This window comes from Rhea pennata, chromosome 2 (assembly GCF_028389875.1).
Source record: "Rhea pennata isolate bPtePen1 chromosome 2, bPtePen1.pri, whole genome shotgun sequence".
Classification (NCBI taxonomy): Eukaryota; Metazoa; Chordata; class Aves; order Rheiformes; family Rheidae; genus Rhea; species Rhea pennata.
This window is the reverse complement of record NC_084664.1, coordinates 4,521,165-4,538,043: the sequence shown is the minus strand read 5'-3', so window position 1 is coordinate 4,538,043 and position 16,879 is coordinate 4,521,165. Positions and strand designations below refer to the sequence as shown.

The 16,879-nt window shown below is 37.3% G+C and overlaps 1 protein-coding gene across 7 annotated transcripts in view; it reads left to right on the top strand.

The window, feature by feature from the left end:
• ADCYAP1R1 (ADCYAP receptor type I) overlaps window positions 1-16,879 on the top strand; it is a 130,592-nt gene that overhangs the window by 63,290 nt on the left and 50,423 nt on the right. For all 7 annotated transcript variants that reach the window (XM_062568749.1, XM_062568748.1, XM_062568747.1 and 4 more), the window contains one exon: window positions 15,011-15,118. In XM_062568749.1, coding sequence (XP_062424733.1) covers window positions 15,011-15,118 — 108 coding nt within the window. The remainder of the gene's footprint in view (window positions 1-15,010; window positions 15,119-16,879) is intronic.

Sequence of the window (16,879 nt, the reverse complement as noted above, 5' to 3'; positions counted from 1 at the left end):
TCAGTCCCCGTATGGGCCACTCATATGCGGGTTGGGTTAGATGATCTCCAGAGGTCCCTTCCAACCTTACCAATTCTATGATTCTACGATACTCTTTACCTTGATTTTTTTTTTTTTTTTCTGTGAAGACTTCATCAAGCACTGATATTCTCACATAGTGACCTGGGACTAAAATTGCCCAATTGTACAATTTCATTTCTTGTTTCAGCTCGTTCTGAACTTCATCCACTATTTCTTAATATACCTCCCTTAAAAACTTAAGCCAAGAGCTTCATTATAGGAAACTGCCTACTCAATAATATATGTAATTGAATAAGTGTAATAATTTGGACTGCTGACAGATTTTGCATATTGATTTTTCCTTAGCAAAATAAGACTGAAGAGCAGTAAGTTAAATCATCTTCAGACAGATAAGTAAGCTACAACACTGTAACAAGTTATTAACAACTCTGCTAAGCAGCAGAAAAATATCTGCATGCACTCTTCTCAGCATGGCAAAAATGAGAAAATTCAGTCTTACTTACCTTCAAGAGCAGAGATGCAAAGAATCTTTCATACATAATAACATCTTATACACCAATATCTCTGTATCTGAACCCTACCTTTCCACAATGCTTTCTTTTTTTACATATATATATATATATATATATATATATATATATTCTACATAATTGAAAACTTAAGCTATCCTTTCTTTTGTTGGAAATGACTATATGTCGGATGGCATTCTCTTCTGTATGGCTCTGAAGAGATGTAAGAAGTGGAGACAAGGATTATTTGCTGAACTTCATGGTCTCTTCCATCACTGGATGAGCAAGGCATCAGGAACGCATGTCCAGTATTCATTAGGTGTGTTTTAGCTTCTGGGCAAGGGAGGATGGGAGTGAGGAGACAGAGATCCTTGGCTTTGCCCAAAACCTGCTAGCTAGCACTGCTCACTCAGAGTATGCATGGCAATTTGCTCTCTGGAAAAAAGTAGAAAAGAAAATGTTCAAATCCTTCCCAAAATTTCTTTAGTGAAATAGAATAAATAGGGGAAGCAAAATAGAAAGATCTTGCAATTTCAAGTAGTTTTACAGTCTTTTGATTAAGAGTAGATTTACTTTAAATAATGTGATGTTTTATTTCTTGGGTCATACAGCTTAGTGTCCTGAAGTACTACATCCTAGACAGAAGAATTTTATTTATTATAATAGGAAAAAAAGAAAAAAAAAAAACACTTGTACTGTGGATCTCAACTGTTACACTTCTGAGAATGGCTTTGAATTTCACTTTCTAATATGAATTCCATCACAGAAATACATTATTCTTTGGTGCAGCAATACTTTAATCTAAAGGTGGAATTTATCTCAACACACATTAGCAGCCTGAAAACAGAATATCTAGTTAAAGCTCTTCATGTAGAGTCCCTCCTTAGCCAACAGAGAAAGGTGATTCAACCAATGTATCTTTGACACATATTTAAGGTAATCTGATAATTTCACACACTTCATAAGTAGGAAATCTAAATCTAATGTCCTACTGATGTGGAATTCCTGACCTGCAGTTTTTCACATTTCACAGCTATCATAATATTGAACATTTTACAAATTATATTTCTTGCTTTTATTTTCAACAGTATGCATTATTCCTGCCAGGAAAGCAGTAGAATTTAGGAAAAGGATATAGTGAACTAGCCATCCAAATTTCAGAGTGATCAGCACTGAGTTAATATAAATGCTTTATTTACTTCTTTTCATGTCTACATTTTGTTTCTGGATGCCATAATGACTCATAATTTTGACAGTTTGATGAATCTATTGTGCCTTATATATTTAATGATGAATTAACGTAATTACCTACTTCTTGCACCATAATGTAGATGTGTGTTTCAGAGGCACTTTCCCCTTTAACACAAGTAATCGTGAGCCTCCAACCATATGAAAGTGTCCAAACAGACTTGCCTCCCAGCCCTCAGTATATTTATAGCTATAGCCAGCTTGGTTTTCCCGAAAGATCAATTACACTTACAAGATTCTGATAATTCTTAAAACAAATATTCCTTGTACCGAAATAACTGCAGCAAATGAACGGGCCCTTTGACAGTTGTGTGGCCAGCACCAAGAACAGCTCTTAATATCCTCCGGATTTAATTCTGTTGCTGTCAACTTGCAACCTAATCCTCCCACTGATTTCAGCAGGCATTTTCAATACATGCTCCAGTAAAGAAAACTCTATTAGGTTTTGTGTTTAGGAGAAAATGGCATTCTTGGGGAATAATTGCTTCACCAGATGTTAGGCACCTAATTTATTGGCTGAGTTAGCTGACTAGTCCCCCTATACTCTTTATGTAGATTATGGGTAGATACTGAGGTTCATCTTGCGTATTAAGACTTTTAGCTAAAGGTGGCATGATCTGCAAGCTGAGCACTACCCAAGGTGTGTCCACAACATCAGGCAGCTTAGCTTCCTATTTTGCTTCCAGGTCCTCGGTCCCTTGTTTCTACACAATTTATGTATATCCTTTTCTTCTCTACCTACAAGCTAGTTTTGCTGGGTAAAGGCATGTATCTGAACTTCGATGGTGCAATTTTCATCCTTCAAGAACTGATCGCTGAGTTTTGTGGACAAGCACCTGGAGCTGCTCTGTTCAACAAGCCTTTCCCCTGCCTTTCTGATTGCATTAAGAGCCTGATTTTCGGACTTTCTGAATACTTGCCTCTCCCATAGTAGCAGCTTGACATCTTTGATAATCAAGCCATGCGTTTCACAGTTGCTAGAGTTGATTGATTCACTTTCTTTACAGAAAAGCAAATCAAAGCATGCACAGTGAAACAAAGCAACTAGATATCACAATGAAAACAAAAGTCAGAATAAGAAGAATTTTTAATTTATGAATGAGGGAAAAGCTGCAGGTAGTACGATTTAGTGAATAGCTAGGCCCCGTGTGAGAAAATACTGAAAATAGAAGTCAATGCACAATGAAGTTCTTCAGAACAGAAAAATGACCGGTAGAGTATGTAATGAGACTACCAAACCATGTGACAACAGCAAAGCCAAACACGAATAATGACCACAAACAATTAATTAAAATGCACTGAAAAACTGCTGCACACGTTCTGAGAACATGCCTCGTCTTTGTTCCCAAGACATAAAAGTACTTGAATCGGCTCCAGCTTTTTGGTCATACAGCCAAATGACTAATATAATTCTACCCCTTTTCTGCAAACCTGCAAACTACTTTAAAACAGAACCCATTGTTACTGTAACTGAATAAGCTGGAACAAAATTAAATACAGTACTCTCAGGGAGTAGAACTTTTTCTTAATCTTTCTTATACCGGATATATCAGAATCTCATTTGTGTCCTGTTATTCTTTAAAGATCAAAAACTGATAAAGAAAAGTTCAAATGGTATAGTTGCAATAGCTAATCACTCCAGTACACATGGAAATGATTTCTTGCTTGGTCTACAAATGATTCAGTTTCTGTGTGCTTTCTAAATTTTCTTCTACATATATTCTAAAGAATTAATCCTTGAACAGTGACTAGCCTATCTGAGGGTACATATAAATATATAGCTGTACTCTATACCTATATAAATATACAGCTATATTTATAAATACTTCCTAAACTCTAGTAGGATTTTTCAACAGTGGTGATCTTTTTTCTCTCTTTAGTAATTTGTCTTCTGTTCATGCTCAGAATATCATGAAGAAATCTCTTATCATTTTGATATACAACATTGGAACGATCACAGTCCCTGCAAGTTAAAATCCATCTAATGGGTGAAATAGAAAGTATCTGGACCTCTATGTCCAGAAGTACTGTTTGTCTCATTAATACAGAATTGTTCCCTATAGCACACTTTTCTAGTCCTTTGTCCAGATAATATCATAGACAAAGAGAATTTTCTAAATTTCCTTTGTGAGATTTTAGTTATAGTTTATCCTGCCTGTGTGTAGGAAAAGGTTTTTGATCTCCACTGGTCCCTCTAGCCATGTTTTCTATTTTTCCATGTTTATTCCAAAGTTCAAGAAATATCGCCAGTAGGAGAGTACTAATGATACATATTCAATTTTTTATAGTAATTTATCATTTCATAAGTAAGTATAATTCCCTGCCCACGTTCTTTTGCAAACAGCATCACAAAACTATTTATTTTCCTACTAGGACTTTAACCTCCTCTGGTGAGGAGGTAGGGAGAGGGATTAACATATTCAGTTGTCTCAGTTCTCCTTCATATTTCTTTTTTAGTCCATCTTTCTAGCGCTGCAGCAATTTTTCTTTCTAAACCTCTAAATTCTCCAAAATGATTACTCCTCAGCTTATAAGAGATTCATACACGGAGAATCTCATTGACTTTTGTTAGAATTAAGTCCTCGTTTACAGAAGTAAACAAAAGAAAAATGAGGATCTTCTGATGCTTTTTTTCAAATATGATTAAGATACATATTCTTCCCAAAATACCATTTCCTGCCACGACTTCTGATATAAAACTACCATCTTCAATACTAATTTGGTGGAGATAGTAGCCAAACCAGCAGTCTTGGAGTTTTGATGCATTTCTATATGTTTGGAAACTGAAGCTGAAGTTATCATCCCTCTGCCATGAAAGGTCTAGTAGGGATGGCAGCTTCTGTGCACTTTAGCCTCTGTCTCCCATTTCTTTCTCTATCTCCCCCTCTTTAGACAAAGCAAGATAAATCCACGATGCTTGTGCACCTAACACATTGCTCAGTTTCAGGGATCTAAGCCACTAGAAATGTCTTTGATCTCTTTTGCTCTTTTCCTAGATCTCATTATACTTTTTTTTTTAATATACTTTACCATAAGCTGTTGGGAGAGGAATATATTTTAGCTTACTTTATATAGAGTTGCACACACTGTGCACACTTTTTTCCCCCCTTCTTCTGGATTAAATATGTATGGCCTGTGTTTGCTGATGATAGAGCTGGTCTAGGATGTGAGGGTGGTTTCTCTCAATATGTGTCCCCTTCCAATTCTTCCCAACCCCTCTATACGGAAAACTTTTCCATCATACCGTCTGTGAGAAACTAATGCAAAAAATGTGACATGCGCTGATGTAAAAAAGTTGAAGCATCCACTGCTCATCACTAGGGTAATGAGCACAATATAGCTTTGAGCTTTACTGAACGTCTCCTTTGACCTTCTTGGTCATGCACTCTCCCCTCCATTTTCACCTGTTGACACCCCTCATATTGCCTTTTCAGTGATTTCGGATGTAACCTGGTCAGATCATGATGTTTAGCTTCACTTTTGACTGGAAGACATCTAGTAGCTGGGAAGTTAATGAAAACTGCCATCATTTCATTTAGCTTCTTTCATATTGACCAAAATTCCCTAGGTGCACGTAAATCTTTGTAAGGCAGGATTGGGTTTATTTTTTTAGTATTGTTTTTTGTTGTTCACTGAGCGCATTGTGGGCACAGTCAGAGAAGGTCAGCATGAGACAGGAGATAGTTTTCCTTAAACTCTGCCGCTGTCTGTGATTCAGTCGTTTTTTTTTTGTTTTGTTTTGTTTTGTTTTTTTTTTGTTTTTTTTTTTTTTTGTTTTTTTTTTTTTGAGATTTCTTTCTCAGTTGCTACAAAGGCTTCAGCAAAAAGCAGCTTCTCTCTTCCTGTTCAGGGGTATGAAATGCAGTGTGTTAACATGCCTCTTAAGTACTTTTTTAAAAGCCAGTTCATACTCTCTGTTATTTCCTTTGTTTCCTCCACCAGATCACCAAGTCCCATGGGTTCTAATAAGGAATTGCTTGACTCACCACTAGAACAATTTCCAGGAGATATTATGGAATTTGCACACTGAAAGAAATTAAGTTATTTAATTCCGTCATTTCTCATACTCAGAAGATTTGAAGGAGTAAACAAGGAATAAATTCCTCTCAAGTGTATCCACATTGGCGTCACTGTAGTTACATCAGGAATGAATTTGGCCCAAGATCTGTTATAAGTTATCTTCTACTACAGAAATGGATTTCTCGTTGAGATAACTCTATTTATAAACAGTATAAAAGCAAGAAAATGGGGTGGAGAGGTGCCTGAATATGAAGGAGCAGCTTCCTTGTGAGCTGTGTTACAAGACTCGGTCTGTAGAGCGTTTAGCATTTGACGTCACCATTCTTTTTGTTTGTATTATTTTGATTTTTCCAGATGTAAAAAGAGCAGAAAATCTTCTTACCCTTTCAGTTACCATAAAACCTAAATAACAAACATTTCTAAAAACCTTTGGGAAGTTAATTTACATGCAATACAATTTAATATAAATTCTGAAATTATAAGTTACATAGACCTTCATGTCATTTTTTATTTTCAGTTGTTCGATGCCTCCCTGTTTTGCTTTGTACTATTTATCCTTTAAGGAACAAGTCCAAATTCGTGACAAATGCCTGTGACTAGGCAACTGTCGGCCTCAGGCTTTGTCTGAGTAAGTCCCATCAGAAATTCTGTTTTATTACTCTGGATTTTTTTAGACAGAAGCACAGCTCCACATTGAGAGATTCTTCCAAGGACCGTGTCCTATTTTAACCCTACTTCAGTATTATTATTGTGATAGTTGCTAAAAATTAGCAAGTCAGAAGAATATGCTATCTTTTTTTCTCCATTAGTGACAAAACAGATTTTAAACCTTGACTTTATTACTAGGAAACCTCAGTACTGGGGAGACCTACCACCAGGTCCTCTCCTCAGTCTCTTCCATACAACTAAATCCGTTTTCTATGTTCAAAGGAACAGAGACTCTAAAAAGACCATAAAAACCCGCTGATAATATTTCTGCTTTCTCTGTATCCATGGCAACTAGTAATCCCGGTGATCTTTGCAGATGTCTTCTTCATAGACCCATAAATCTCATAATGGGCCAAATACCAGCTACACTCCATGGGTTGCAAACGTGGCAATGAAGAGATTAGCTATATAGGTTGCAAAAATTTCATGCCCACGGTCCTAATTCAAAGCCGCAATTGACCGTTAATTGCATTAACGCTTGTGAAACATCTGCGTTCACATCAGTTTTACTTAAAAATAAATAAATAAATAACATAGCTACCTATATTTGTACCCAGCTCTTCTGCAAATAGTCAAAAATAGGCATAGGGAATGCTTGTAGGTAAAACTCTTAAAGGCAGGACATGGCCGATACCACTCCACTCTGTTGTCCTTAGTCAATCGCTCTTTACAGGCAGGTTTTGGCTATGGAGGGCAAGATCTTTTTGTGTAGGATCTGGCAGAAGAACCCAGGGCTTTATGAAAAAAGAACGTGTCTTTTCTCCTTCCTCTGTTCTCAGACTCTGTGTAACTCCACAAATTTCAGCCTGCGTTTTCATCACACTCTTTACATAAATGAGTTTCATCCCAATGATGTAAGCATTAAGATTTCTACCACTGTGATATATGCAAAAGCTTTCTAGATAAAGGTGGAATATCTTGTCCTTTCACATCTCTCTCTCTCAGCTTGAAGAAATAGTGGAAGATAAGGTCAATAAAGAAAAGTGCATTGCCTCTGCTTCTCCTAGGAAAGGAGAAACATGAGTCAGGATGGCCTGCTGATGGGGCAGAAGGTATTGCCTAAGCTGCTTCAGCTGCCACCAGCAATGAAAGGCGTGAGGGCTATCAGCTGCTGCCAGGCCAGGCTGCCTCCAGCAGTACCCCATGATCTCACATAACCCATGCCCTGAGTGATGCCAGATCTTCTGCAGCTAGCAGGCTTGGCACTGTGTCTGGTTTTGGCAGCTTGTCGGATGCGTTCTGTCCTCCAGCAGTGTTGGAATAAAATCCCCCAATTTTTGGAGCAGACTCACAAGGTATTTCTGACTGCAGTGTTGCAATGTGGGGACTTTCTCATAGATAAATGTCCAATTCTTTTTATTATATTTAAAGAAACTTTTAAAAAGAACTATTAATTTCCCAGATTATTGGCATTTTACTCTTTTGTATAATTAGATAAAGAAATGTTCCCAAGATTTTGCCAAATTGCTATTTCCCTTTAAAACTCTCCAAAGCTCACCTAAGGCCAATTGGTTGGCAGCACTTAAAGGATTCTGGAGATTTTCTTGGATGATGTTTTCTTGGCAGGTAACAATGCAAGAGCAATAATAAGCATGAGCTTAGAATAAATATCCGGTGACTGTAAAAAATTAAATAGCTTTAAAAGATGAAAAAAGGTTTGTACCTCTCTAATTATAGATAACAGCTTCTGTCATCTAAAAGCTGGTCTTTCCCATGTATAAAATGTTCAAGGAAAGAAAAATGGTATTAGCCATTCCTTCTGAAGTGTGTTTAATACCAGAAGTAGACAAGAACCTTTCACTCTCATGAAAGATGTCCTGGTGGTTGACTTGCTGGACAAGTGAGAAGATCTAGATTCTTTTTCCAACTGTGAGATAGACCGTGACAGAGGCAAACAGAGGTGTGTGTGTGTGTGTGTATACATTTATTTCCCTATCTAAACAATAGGAATAATGATAGACATCTATTTTATAATTAGTGATGCTACTGCTCCTTAAGTAGCTGGGAGGAGAACCAAAGCACTTGAGCAACACAGAACTCTGAAAATGGGTGGGATTCTCTGCTGAATGATGAAATCAACCAATTCCCAGTTCTAAAAAATACAATTTACTTTTGGTAACTGCAAAGCATACATACTTCAACTCTTGAAAGATAAAGGCTACTATCTTCATCTCATCTTTTTCTGCTGATATGCTATAAAAGCCGTTACTATATTCAAACAAAACCCAGAGTGTCTGTTTCTTTCACGTCTAATTTTTTGTACAACCCAGGATTAATTTAGTAGATGAGTCTGTTTTTCAACTATTTCAAAACAATTTTCTGATAATCTCATTCAAAAATTAAGCTGATATTTTGATAGTTCTTTGAAAATATTGTTGCAATATTTTCTCAAATAGTCTCAAATCTCTGAAAGTAATATCCTATAAAATGACTAACTTAGTGATAATGAGGGATCAGTAGAAAATATTATCATAGTTTTAATTATCATTATATAAACAGTACATTTTTAAGTGGTCACAATACTGTGCTGGATAACTGCTGATCCCTTGGTATGAAGTTATCTAGCGAAAGGCAAGAGAAAACATTAATATGGGCCAGCTGTTAGTAAGCTTGACCAGTTTATTTTTCTGCACATAAAAAGGCCTAGTTGAGTCATTTGGACTGTACGTTCCTCTGTTCCAAATCCAGATAAGCCTTAACTTAGTCTCTGTTGTTGACTTTTCTAAGCATTGGAAGAAAATAAATATCCCCAGAGAATAATTTATTTTAGAAATCCTCTAGTAAGGCCCTCTAGAGATATCCGTTCCCCTTCAGGTATTGTAACAGAAGGCTTGAAGAATTTAGCTCAGATTTTGATATCTAAATTATAGATTCTCAAGGTGAAAGAATACCGGATTAGACAAAACAAGATGCTACTTGGTGCAACAGTAGTAAAGTCTGACCACAGTAACAAATTGCTGTTATAATAGCTGATCTGGATGGCACATGATGAATGAATAACTAGACTTTGTTCAAATAATGCAAAAATTATGAGGAGTGAGTAAAAGGTAGTAATTGGAGAAGGAAAAAATTACTTTTTTATTCTTCTCTACACTTAGCTTCCTCCTGCACTTGGTCTTTTAAGTCTGCCTTGTATCTGAGATTGATTTCTACCCCCCTCCCTTGGTAATGATCAAATATTCTCCTTTCCTACATGGAACGTCTTCCTTCAACTGTTTTATTTGTTTGTTTGGGGGAGGGGGTTATAACCTATTCTGAATTTTTAGTTTTTTTCTTTTCTTTTTCTTTTCTACTCTCCTATGACCTGGCCTTCCAAAACATACAATTAAATTTGAAAGAGCTGCAAGCTTGATGCCTAGCTGAAAACACTTGCAGAACCTCCATTTCCATAAAATAAGTTGCTCTAAGGTGCCTCTGTTTTGAAATGTCAGTCAGTTTTTGAAAACCTAGGCTCCATATCCAGACCTTACTAAGCATTTATTTATTCTGCTATTTACTTAGATTTACGAAAGAACAGGAAGTACCTATCTCATATTCCCCCTCTCTCTGAAAGTCTTTATATGTTGTATGCCTTTTAAAAGTTATTGTGCATCAGATAATTCAGTTTAATATGCTGGCTTGTAATATTACATTTCTTTTGATACTACTCTCCTGAAGGCAATATGACCTTCAAGGTGATATTTTAAACTAATAAGTGAGGAGAGAAGCTGAAAATCAAACTGAACATTATAAAAATCAAACTGATTATTTTCACCTCAAGCCTTTATCTCCATACATGAAAAATACAGAAGTATCACATTTATGTATTTGCAATTGTTTCTTAATTTCAGAAGGATTTTTTTGCAAATGTATTATCTATTTTCTCTTGATTGTGTGGCAGTCCATAAATCTTTTTGTATACTTTCCTATCACTCCTCTCTTCACTCCTCCCCTCATTCAATAATTTTGAGTTGCGTGTTGCACTAGGAGTGGGATTATGACATGGGAATACGTTATGGATACTGCAAGGGGGAGCTAAATGTATAGCGTGTAAATGAGGGTATCACAGTAGAGATACCATGGGAAAATAAGACGCAAACCTAGATAGAGCGCTGTGTACATCGTTCTGGTGACATGACGACTCCATCTTGGTTGAAGACAGGCTCTGTATTCAGCAGTGTTGGTGAGGTCCATTCCTTGACCCCAGAGGACTTCAACCAAGGACCTGCCTGAAGTCTAGCTTTATATCTGCCACTATCAAAAATGGGACTCTTAAGACAGCCACTTGACAGAGGCAAAATTAAGATAAGGGAAATTTAAACTATTTCAGAAGATTTCTTTGCCATTCTATGGAATCTTTGTCTTTTTTATTGTTTTCTCTTGGGGCTTACCCAGACATTTCATGTAGGAAGAGAGCCCTTCATCCCCCAGGAATAGAGGAGCAGAGAGGAGGAATTTTGGTCTGAGAGACTTCGTTTGAAGCTAAAGGCAGGAACAAAGCTTGTGTGAGGCTCCGTGGAGGAAGGAGGACTAGAATGGTTTTAATGCTATCCACTAGGTTTAATTTTAAGGAATATCAGAAGACTTTACTATGATAAATATCCATAGTTTTCTGCTTGTCATGAAGTTAGGCCTGTCTCCAAGAGAGAGCTGTTTTTCTGGTGGTTGTCAGGTCAGATTCATCATCGGTGTCGCCCCCTCAGCTTCGATAGTGTTGAATTTAAACTTATTTGTCATGACCTTCACATGAAATTCATATAAAAATACATATTGTACTTCAGATAAAATCAAGATTCTACTTTTTATGGTACGTTTCATAAGAACACTACAAGGTGGACCAGTCATGGGGAGCTTACGATCTGAACAAGAGTTTTATCTCACTTTTATGCCAAGCAGCTTGAGACAGAGATTGACCATGTGGCTTTTTATATAGTCACTGGGGTTTGCTGGTGGTTTGGGTTGCGCAGGAACTGCATGGTTGTGCTGGCCCCGCTCACAACCTGGGGTAAAATGCCTTGATCCTCAGCTGACTCTCAGTCTGGGTGGGAAGGTGGTTAACTGGGACTACGTAGTCACTGGTCAGAGGGCAGAGATGATTCATGTCTACACCAAAAGACCACACAGATTTTAAAGAGAAAACATCTAGTTTCAGCCACGTAATAGGTAGTTATGTCAGCTAAGCTAGTTTTTAGCGTCTTTCTATTGAATGTAGTCAATGGAGACTTGGAAGTACACTAAGAGGGTAATTCACTCCCACTGCCACCTTAAAAGGGAATAATCACCATCTGGAAGGCCTCTCTCCATGCAATCTCCAAAGCAATCTTCATTTAGCTGACTGAGGGTAAATGGGTAAGTTTTAGCTGTAAATTTAGTCTAAACCTGAAAAATCCTGACTATACACTAATCAACTATTTCACATTTCCTCAAAAAGCAATTTCAGGGGATGTAGGCCCATCTCAACATCTCATCAAAAAGGAGGTGACTAGCTGAAGAAGATGAAGCACACTTCAACTCATAATGTAAAGAGGACATAGGTAGCTAGCTAAGACCACCAAATGCAAAGCTTTTACAACACTTTACCTTACCTGTTATGAGTCCCAGCCTCCTTTTTCGACAATGAAGTTTATCAAACATGATTTTCAGTCTGCAGGTTGGAGTAGACATGAGAAAGGAAGGCATAGCTTGTAATTCTCATGAGGTGCCTAGGTTGCAAGTTGATCCTTCTTGGATTTTTTTTTTTTTACTCTGGCCCCCACAAAAACTTATGTTTTAAACATGTGTTCATTCATTTATTTATAACATACTAAGAAGCAGGTAAATTAGCCCACATGGAGCTGTAACTTACTGCTTGAAGTGCCTGAGCTACCTCCCTCAAAACAAACTTGAGTGGAGTCCCCACTCACGCGGTGGAGACATGCCGTCAGTGCCGAGGAGAACCCCACTGGGCAGTTTCACACTCAAGTCACATTGGTTTCCATGGGCAGATTTTGCCCAGCAGGAGTTCCTGGCTGTATTGTGGTTTACAAGCATATGCAAGGAATTTGCACGCGTTGGCCTTCACCACGTTTAATCTTTTGGTAATTGTTTTCTTTGCTCTTCTGAAATTTTTAGTTCAAATATGCTTTTCCAGATGGGTTCAGGCAACATTCTCACTGATGGTGAATTCTTTTCTATCTCCATCATTCACCTATTTTAGTAACCTGAGGGAATGGCTCTCTACTTTTCTGTCGTTCTGTTCCAATGTCTGCTCACCAGAATAAGGATGCTTTGTAGCACTTTGATTTTGCAGTGTCTTTAAACAGGATTATTTTTCAGCTGTGCATAGTACTATCACAATACAAAAACAGACTTCTGATATTACCAAATTTCATACGTAGTGCTGCAAAGCTTTTATTTCACTTTTCTTTTTTTGTTTCTTGCCTGTAATAAAATATCTTTTTTTAGATTCTTTGCTATTCTATCTCAGTGTTTGTAACACAATTGATGCTCAAGTAGTAATACAAAATAAGAAAGTTTTCCTATTTCTATGATAGGTATTTAATTTATGGGAGCAAGACTAGTCCAATCTGATTTTTTCTAACATCTCTTGGAAACAAATGTCTCATTACCTTGGGTATTTACATATCCTTTGCTTTCATACAGAGTGCCATACATCTGCGAACTATAAATCTATTACTAAGTATCTTCAGATTTAAAAGGTAAATTCAGTTCCTACTGGATGTACAGACACTATCGAGGACAGTAAAATCGGATCAAGTTCAATTTGATCCATGTTTCCATCTTCAGTATACTGACTGTATTATTAAACTTTTCAAATAGTGTTTTTTGAACCTTTTGGAGATGTTTTAATGAATCACAATATTCGTACAATAAGATCCTCATCCGATAAAATAATCAGCCTAGGGTAGGAGTGAAAGAAAGAGACGATATAAAGGAAACATAAAGGATTCCCTTTTTTCCATCTCCAGTAGTGACTTAGCAAGCATTTTTTGCAGTAATATTTGAATTTGTTGTGAACTGGCATAAGTGGACAGATTTTTAGCTAAGAGGACCAGGATTTTTGTTATTTTATTTTAGTAATCTGATTCTACATCTTTTAGTTTGAAAGGTTGATTATAACCAGCTTATCATATGCCATCAAATGTTATTTGACACTATCTCAATACTTCAAACACTGAGCTAGTCTGAACTGTCGTTGGTTACCCATCCACCGTGCGTGCTGATGTCTGGTTTGTATTTGGAGAGAAAACGTCAGGCTTGATTCTCTGTAATTGAAGCTGATGGGAAAAGCACACAAAGCCCAGTCCTGCAAGCACATATTCTCCAGTGATGGAAATCTTTTGCCATCACCAAAGTTAATAAAGCCCCCACTCTTCCTACCAATTGATCACCTGGTCCATATTATGGTGTACTTGTCCCAGTCTGGAAATGACACTCTGAAGAATTGTCTGCTTTTACTGAAGATCTTATTTTCTCCAATATATACTCAAAGAGAGAGAAAGAGAATATCAACATAAAGCCACTTACGAAATCACGGGGCCTGCTGCTTTTAACAGTTGATAAGATTATGTGCTTGATCTCAGCATCAAATGCCAAAATAGAGCTGGATCTGTACAATAGTGACTGGATGTTGCAAGAAGAGAATATCAGATTAGAAATAAAAGCCACAATTTTTAAGAGGAGACTGGTTCTCTGCCATATTAAATTTTTAATTCAAGAATTATTACCAGAAACCTAGTCTATGAAATGGTTGTTAAGAAGCAGATATTGCATATGCAAGATTAGATTCTGCCTTTAGATAGTGCAAGAGAATGTTAGAGGTTGAAATCATCCTTTAGACATTACCAGTTTACATCGTTTAGAGCAAAGACTGCAGCAAATTTAGTGAAAGGTATTGTGCTGGTTCCACTGCTCATGGGCAACTCTTCGATGTTTAATATTTTCCCAAGAAAATAAATAAGGTGAAAAAGAAGAGCTTCTGTCAAACGCCTGTAGAGTTGACTCTAGGACAAAACAGAATCTCTTGTTTCCTTTCATCTCCCTGGGTCAAATTCCAAAACGTACCAGTACTCTGTCTTCGACAAGGATTAGAATCATCAGAAATTCATAGAATTTAAATCAAAGACGTGATTCATAAATAAAATGCCTAAAGATTTGAAAAAGAATTGTTGAATTCTATGTTCTATGGGAAAAGTAATTTCCGATGTATATTGGAGTGATTTAACCGTGACTAAGTAACGTCAGTTTCTGCCAGAGAAGAGTTTGGCCACTGCTGCACTGTGTAAATACTTAGCTTTTTATGCCATTACTATCAAGATGTGTGTGTGTGTGTTTGATTTTTTTGTTTGTTTGTTTGTTTTTAATTTTTGATACCAGGTAAGTTTATCAGAAGATGATACCATAATTATTTTAAATAAGCACATATTTATAGATAAAAGGAAGAGCCGACTATAAAGCACTACAGCAATGTGAAAAAAAATCTAGATTTACATCACAATTTTATTTCTTTTTCCTGTCTTCTATAGGTTGCCCAGGAATGTGGGATAACATCACATGCTGGAAACCTGCAAGTGTGGGTGAAATCGTCTTTGTTAAGTGCCCTGCACTGTTCAGATTTATCATCTCTGAAGATGGTAAAGTGCTTTCTCTTTTTTTCCTTGCGCCCATCTAGTACCTAGCAAGTACACAGTACATACTAAGCATAATTGCTAAAGGAAATGTTCTACCTTTGAGTCTCCACTGAAATCAGTGAAAACTAAGATTGTGCAAGGGTCTTGGACAGATAATCAATTCAATTCAAACCTGTTTTATAAAGGAAGCATTAGGGCATGACGCTAAAATTCAGGCTTTGGTTCTATTCATGCCTAAGGTGAACATAGGCATGAGATCACCAATGTGAGGAAATTCTGAGGGGCTCTGGGAAAGGTCAGTAGCAATCACAGACTCCTGGAAGGATGCAAAAGCTCCATCATGGCTCTTTGTAGTCAATAGAAATGAGAAAGCAGCATCCTGGCACTATAACCAGCGTAAAGCAAACAAAAATTTGCAAAGTTGCCCAGGTAGCAGTTTGGTCAAATGGATGGTTTCTACTTCCAGCATGCGTCACTACCTAACAGAGTTGTCCCTTTTCTTGCAAAACATACTGCATATGGTCAGTTAGGCTGCCTGGCGTGGTCTGCCTTTCCTCCCTTTTCCCTACTATTTCAAACGTGGGCCAAAAGTCCTATGCGCTTGCCATAATGGGTGACCAACCTCTGTCAGACCGCTGGCTTCAACCCTTCTACTCCACAGTCCTTGCTCTCCAACCAGACGTTATTAAAAGAACAACCTATCTTGGTGGTAATAGTACTAAATATTTGACTTAGCTTTTAATGCTACCTAGTGCTTTTTCATGGGAAGTGTCTCTATGGAAGCTACCGTTTGCATGATTGTAAAAAGCTCTTGTCCTTTCTCATATTTCTTTTTTTTTTTTTCCTTTGAAATCAAATGGAAATTTACTAGGTAAAAAAGAGAGGATATAGACAAGAGGAAATAATTACTAAGCTATTCACAGCCTGAACGTAGAGTGACTAAATGGCCTCTTGAAATCCCTTATTTTTTTCATGCTTCAATGAAATGAGCTTCCCAGGTGAATGCCTGAAATGGGCTACATTCTCCTGTCGGTGTTAGTCAGCTAACAACAAGCCTTTGGTGATAAATAACATACTTTTGCCCAGCTTCTCTCAACACCCACTCAGGCTAGTGTGGATCACTTGAATAACACTTTCCCTTGAGGAGGAAGCTCACCAGCTTCTATTTGTGGTCCTTTGTCCCAAAGACTGTTTTGCGAGCGAATTTCTCATTGGCAATCTTGAATCGCAAAGCCCACCTTCTTTCTCAGCGTTGCCACACACACAGGGAGCAATGCGGATCAGACAGTAAGAACATCAAGCATGGCTCCAGGTGGGCTGAAATCCTCACCTTCAAATGCATCCAATTTAACTGGCCCAGACACGGAAGCCAACAGCAACGCTCCTGTGAAGCAAGAAGAGCTTATCATTACCTAACCTAGATGTACCCATAAAACCCACAAACGTCTTCCCTCAACTAGTCTTCTACACTCCATTTGTAATCAGTGGAGAGAGACTGAGGAAAAAAGACCCACCAAAGGCAATTTATGTTACTGCCAAAGGCTTGAGGTGAATTATCCTTTCGAGATACCTCTTTTTTTCCTGTAAGTGCTAAAGACAGCTTGTTTAAATTAGATATCTATTTTTTTGATGGGGAAAGATGAGTCCCTCCTTCACTTATTAGATATAAAAATATAATTACTAATCTAATTATATGTGCTTTAATTATAGTCGCTATAATTAAACTTAACCATTACTACTGTAATATTGATTCAGTATTGACTC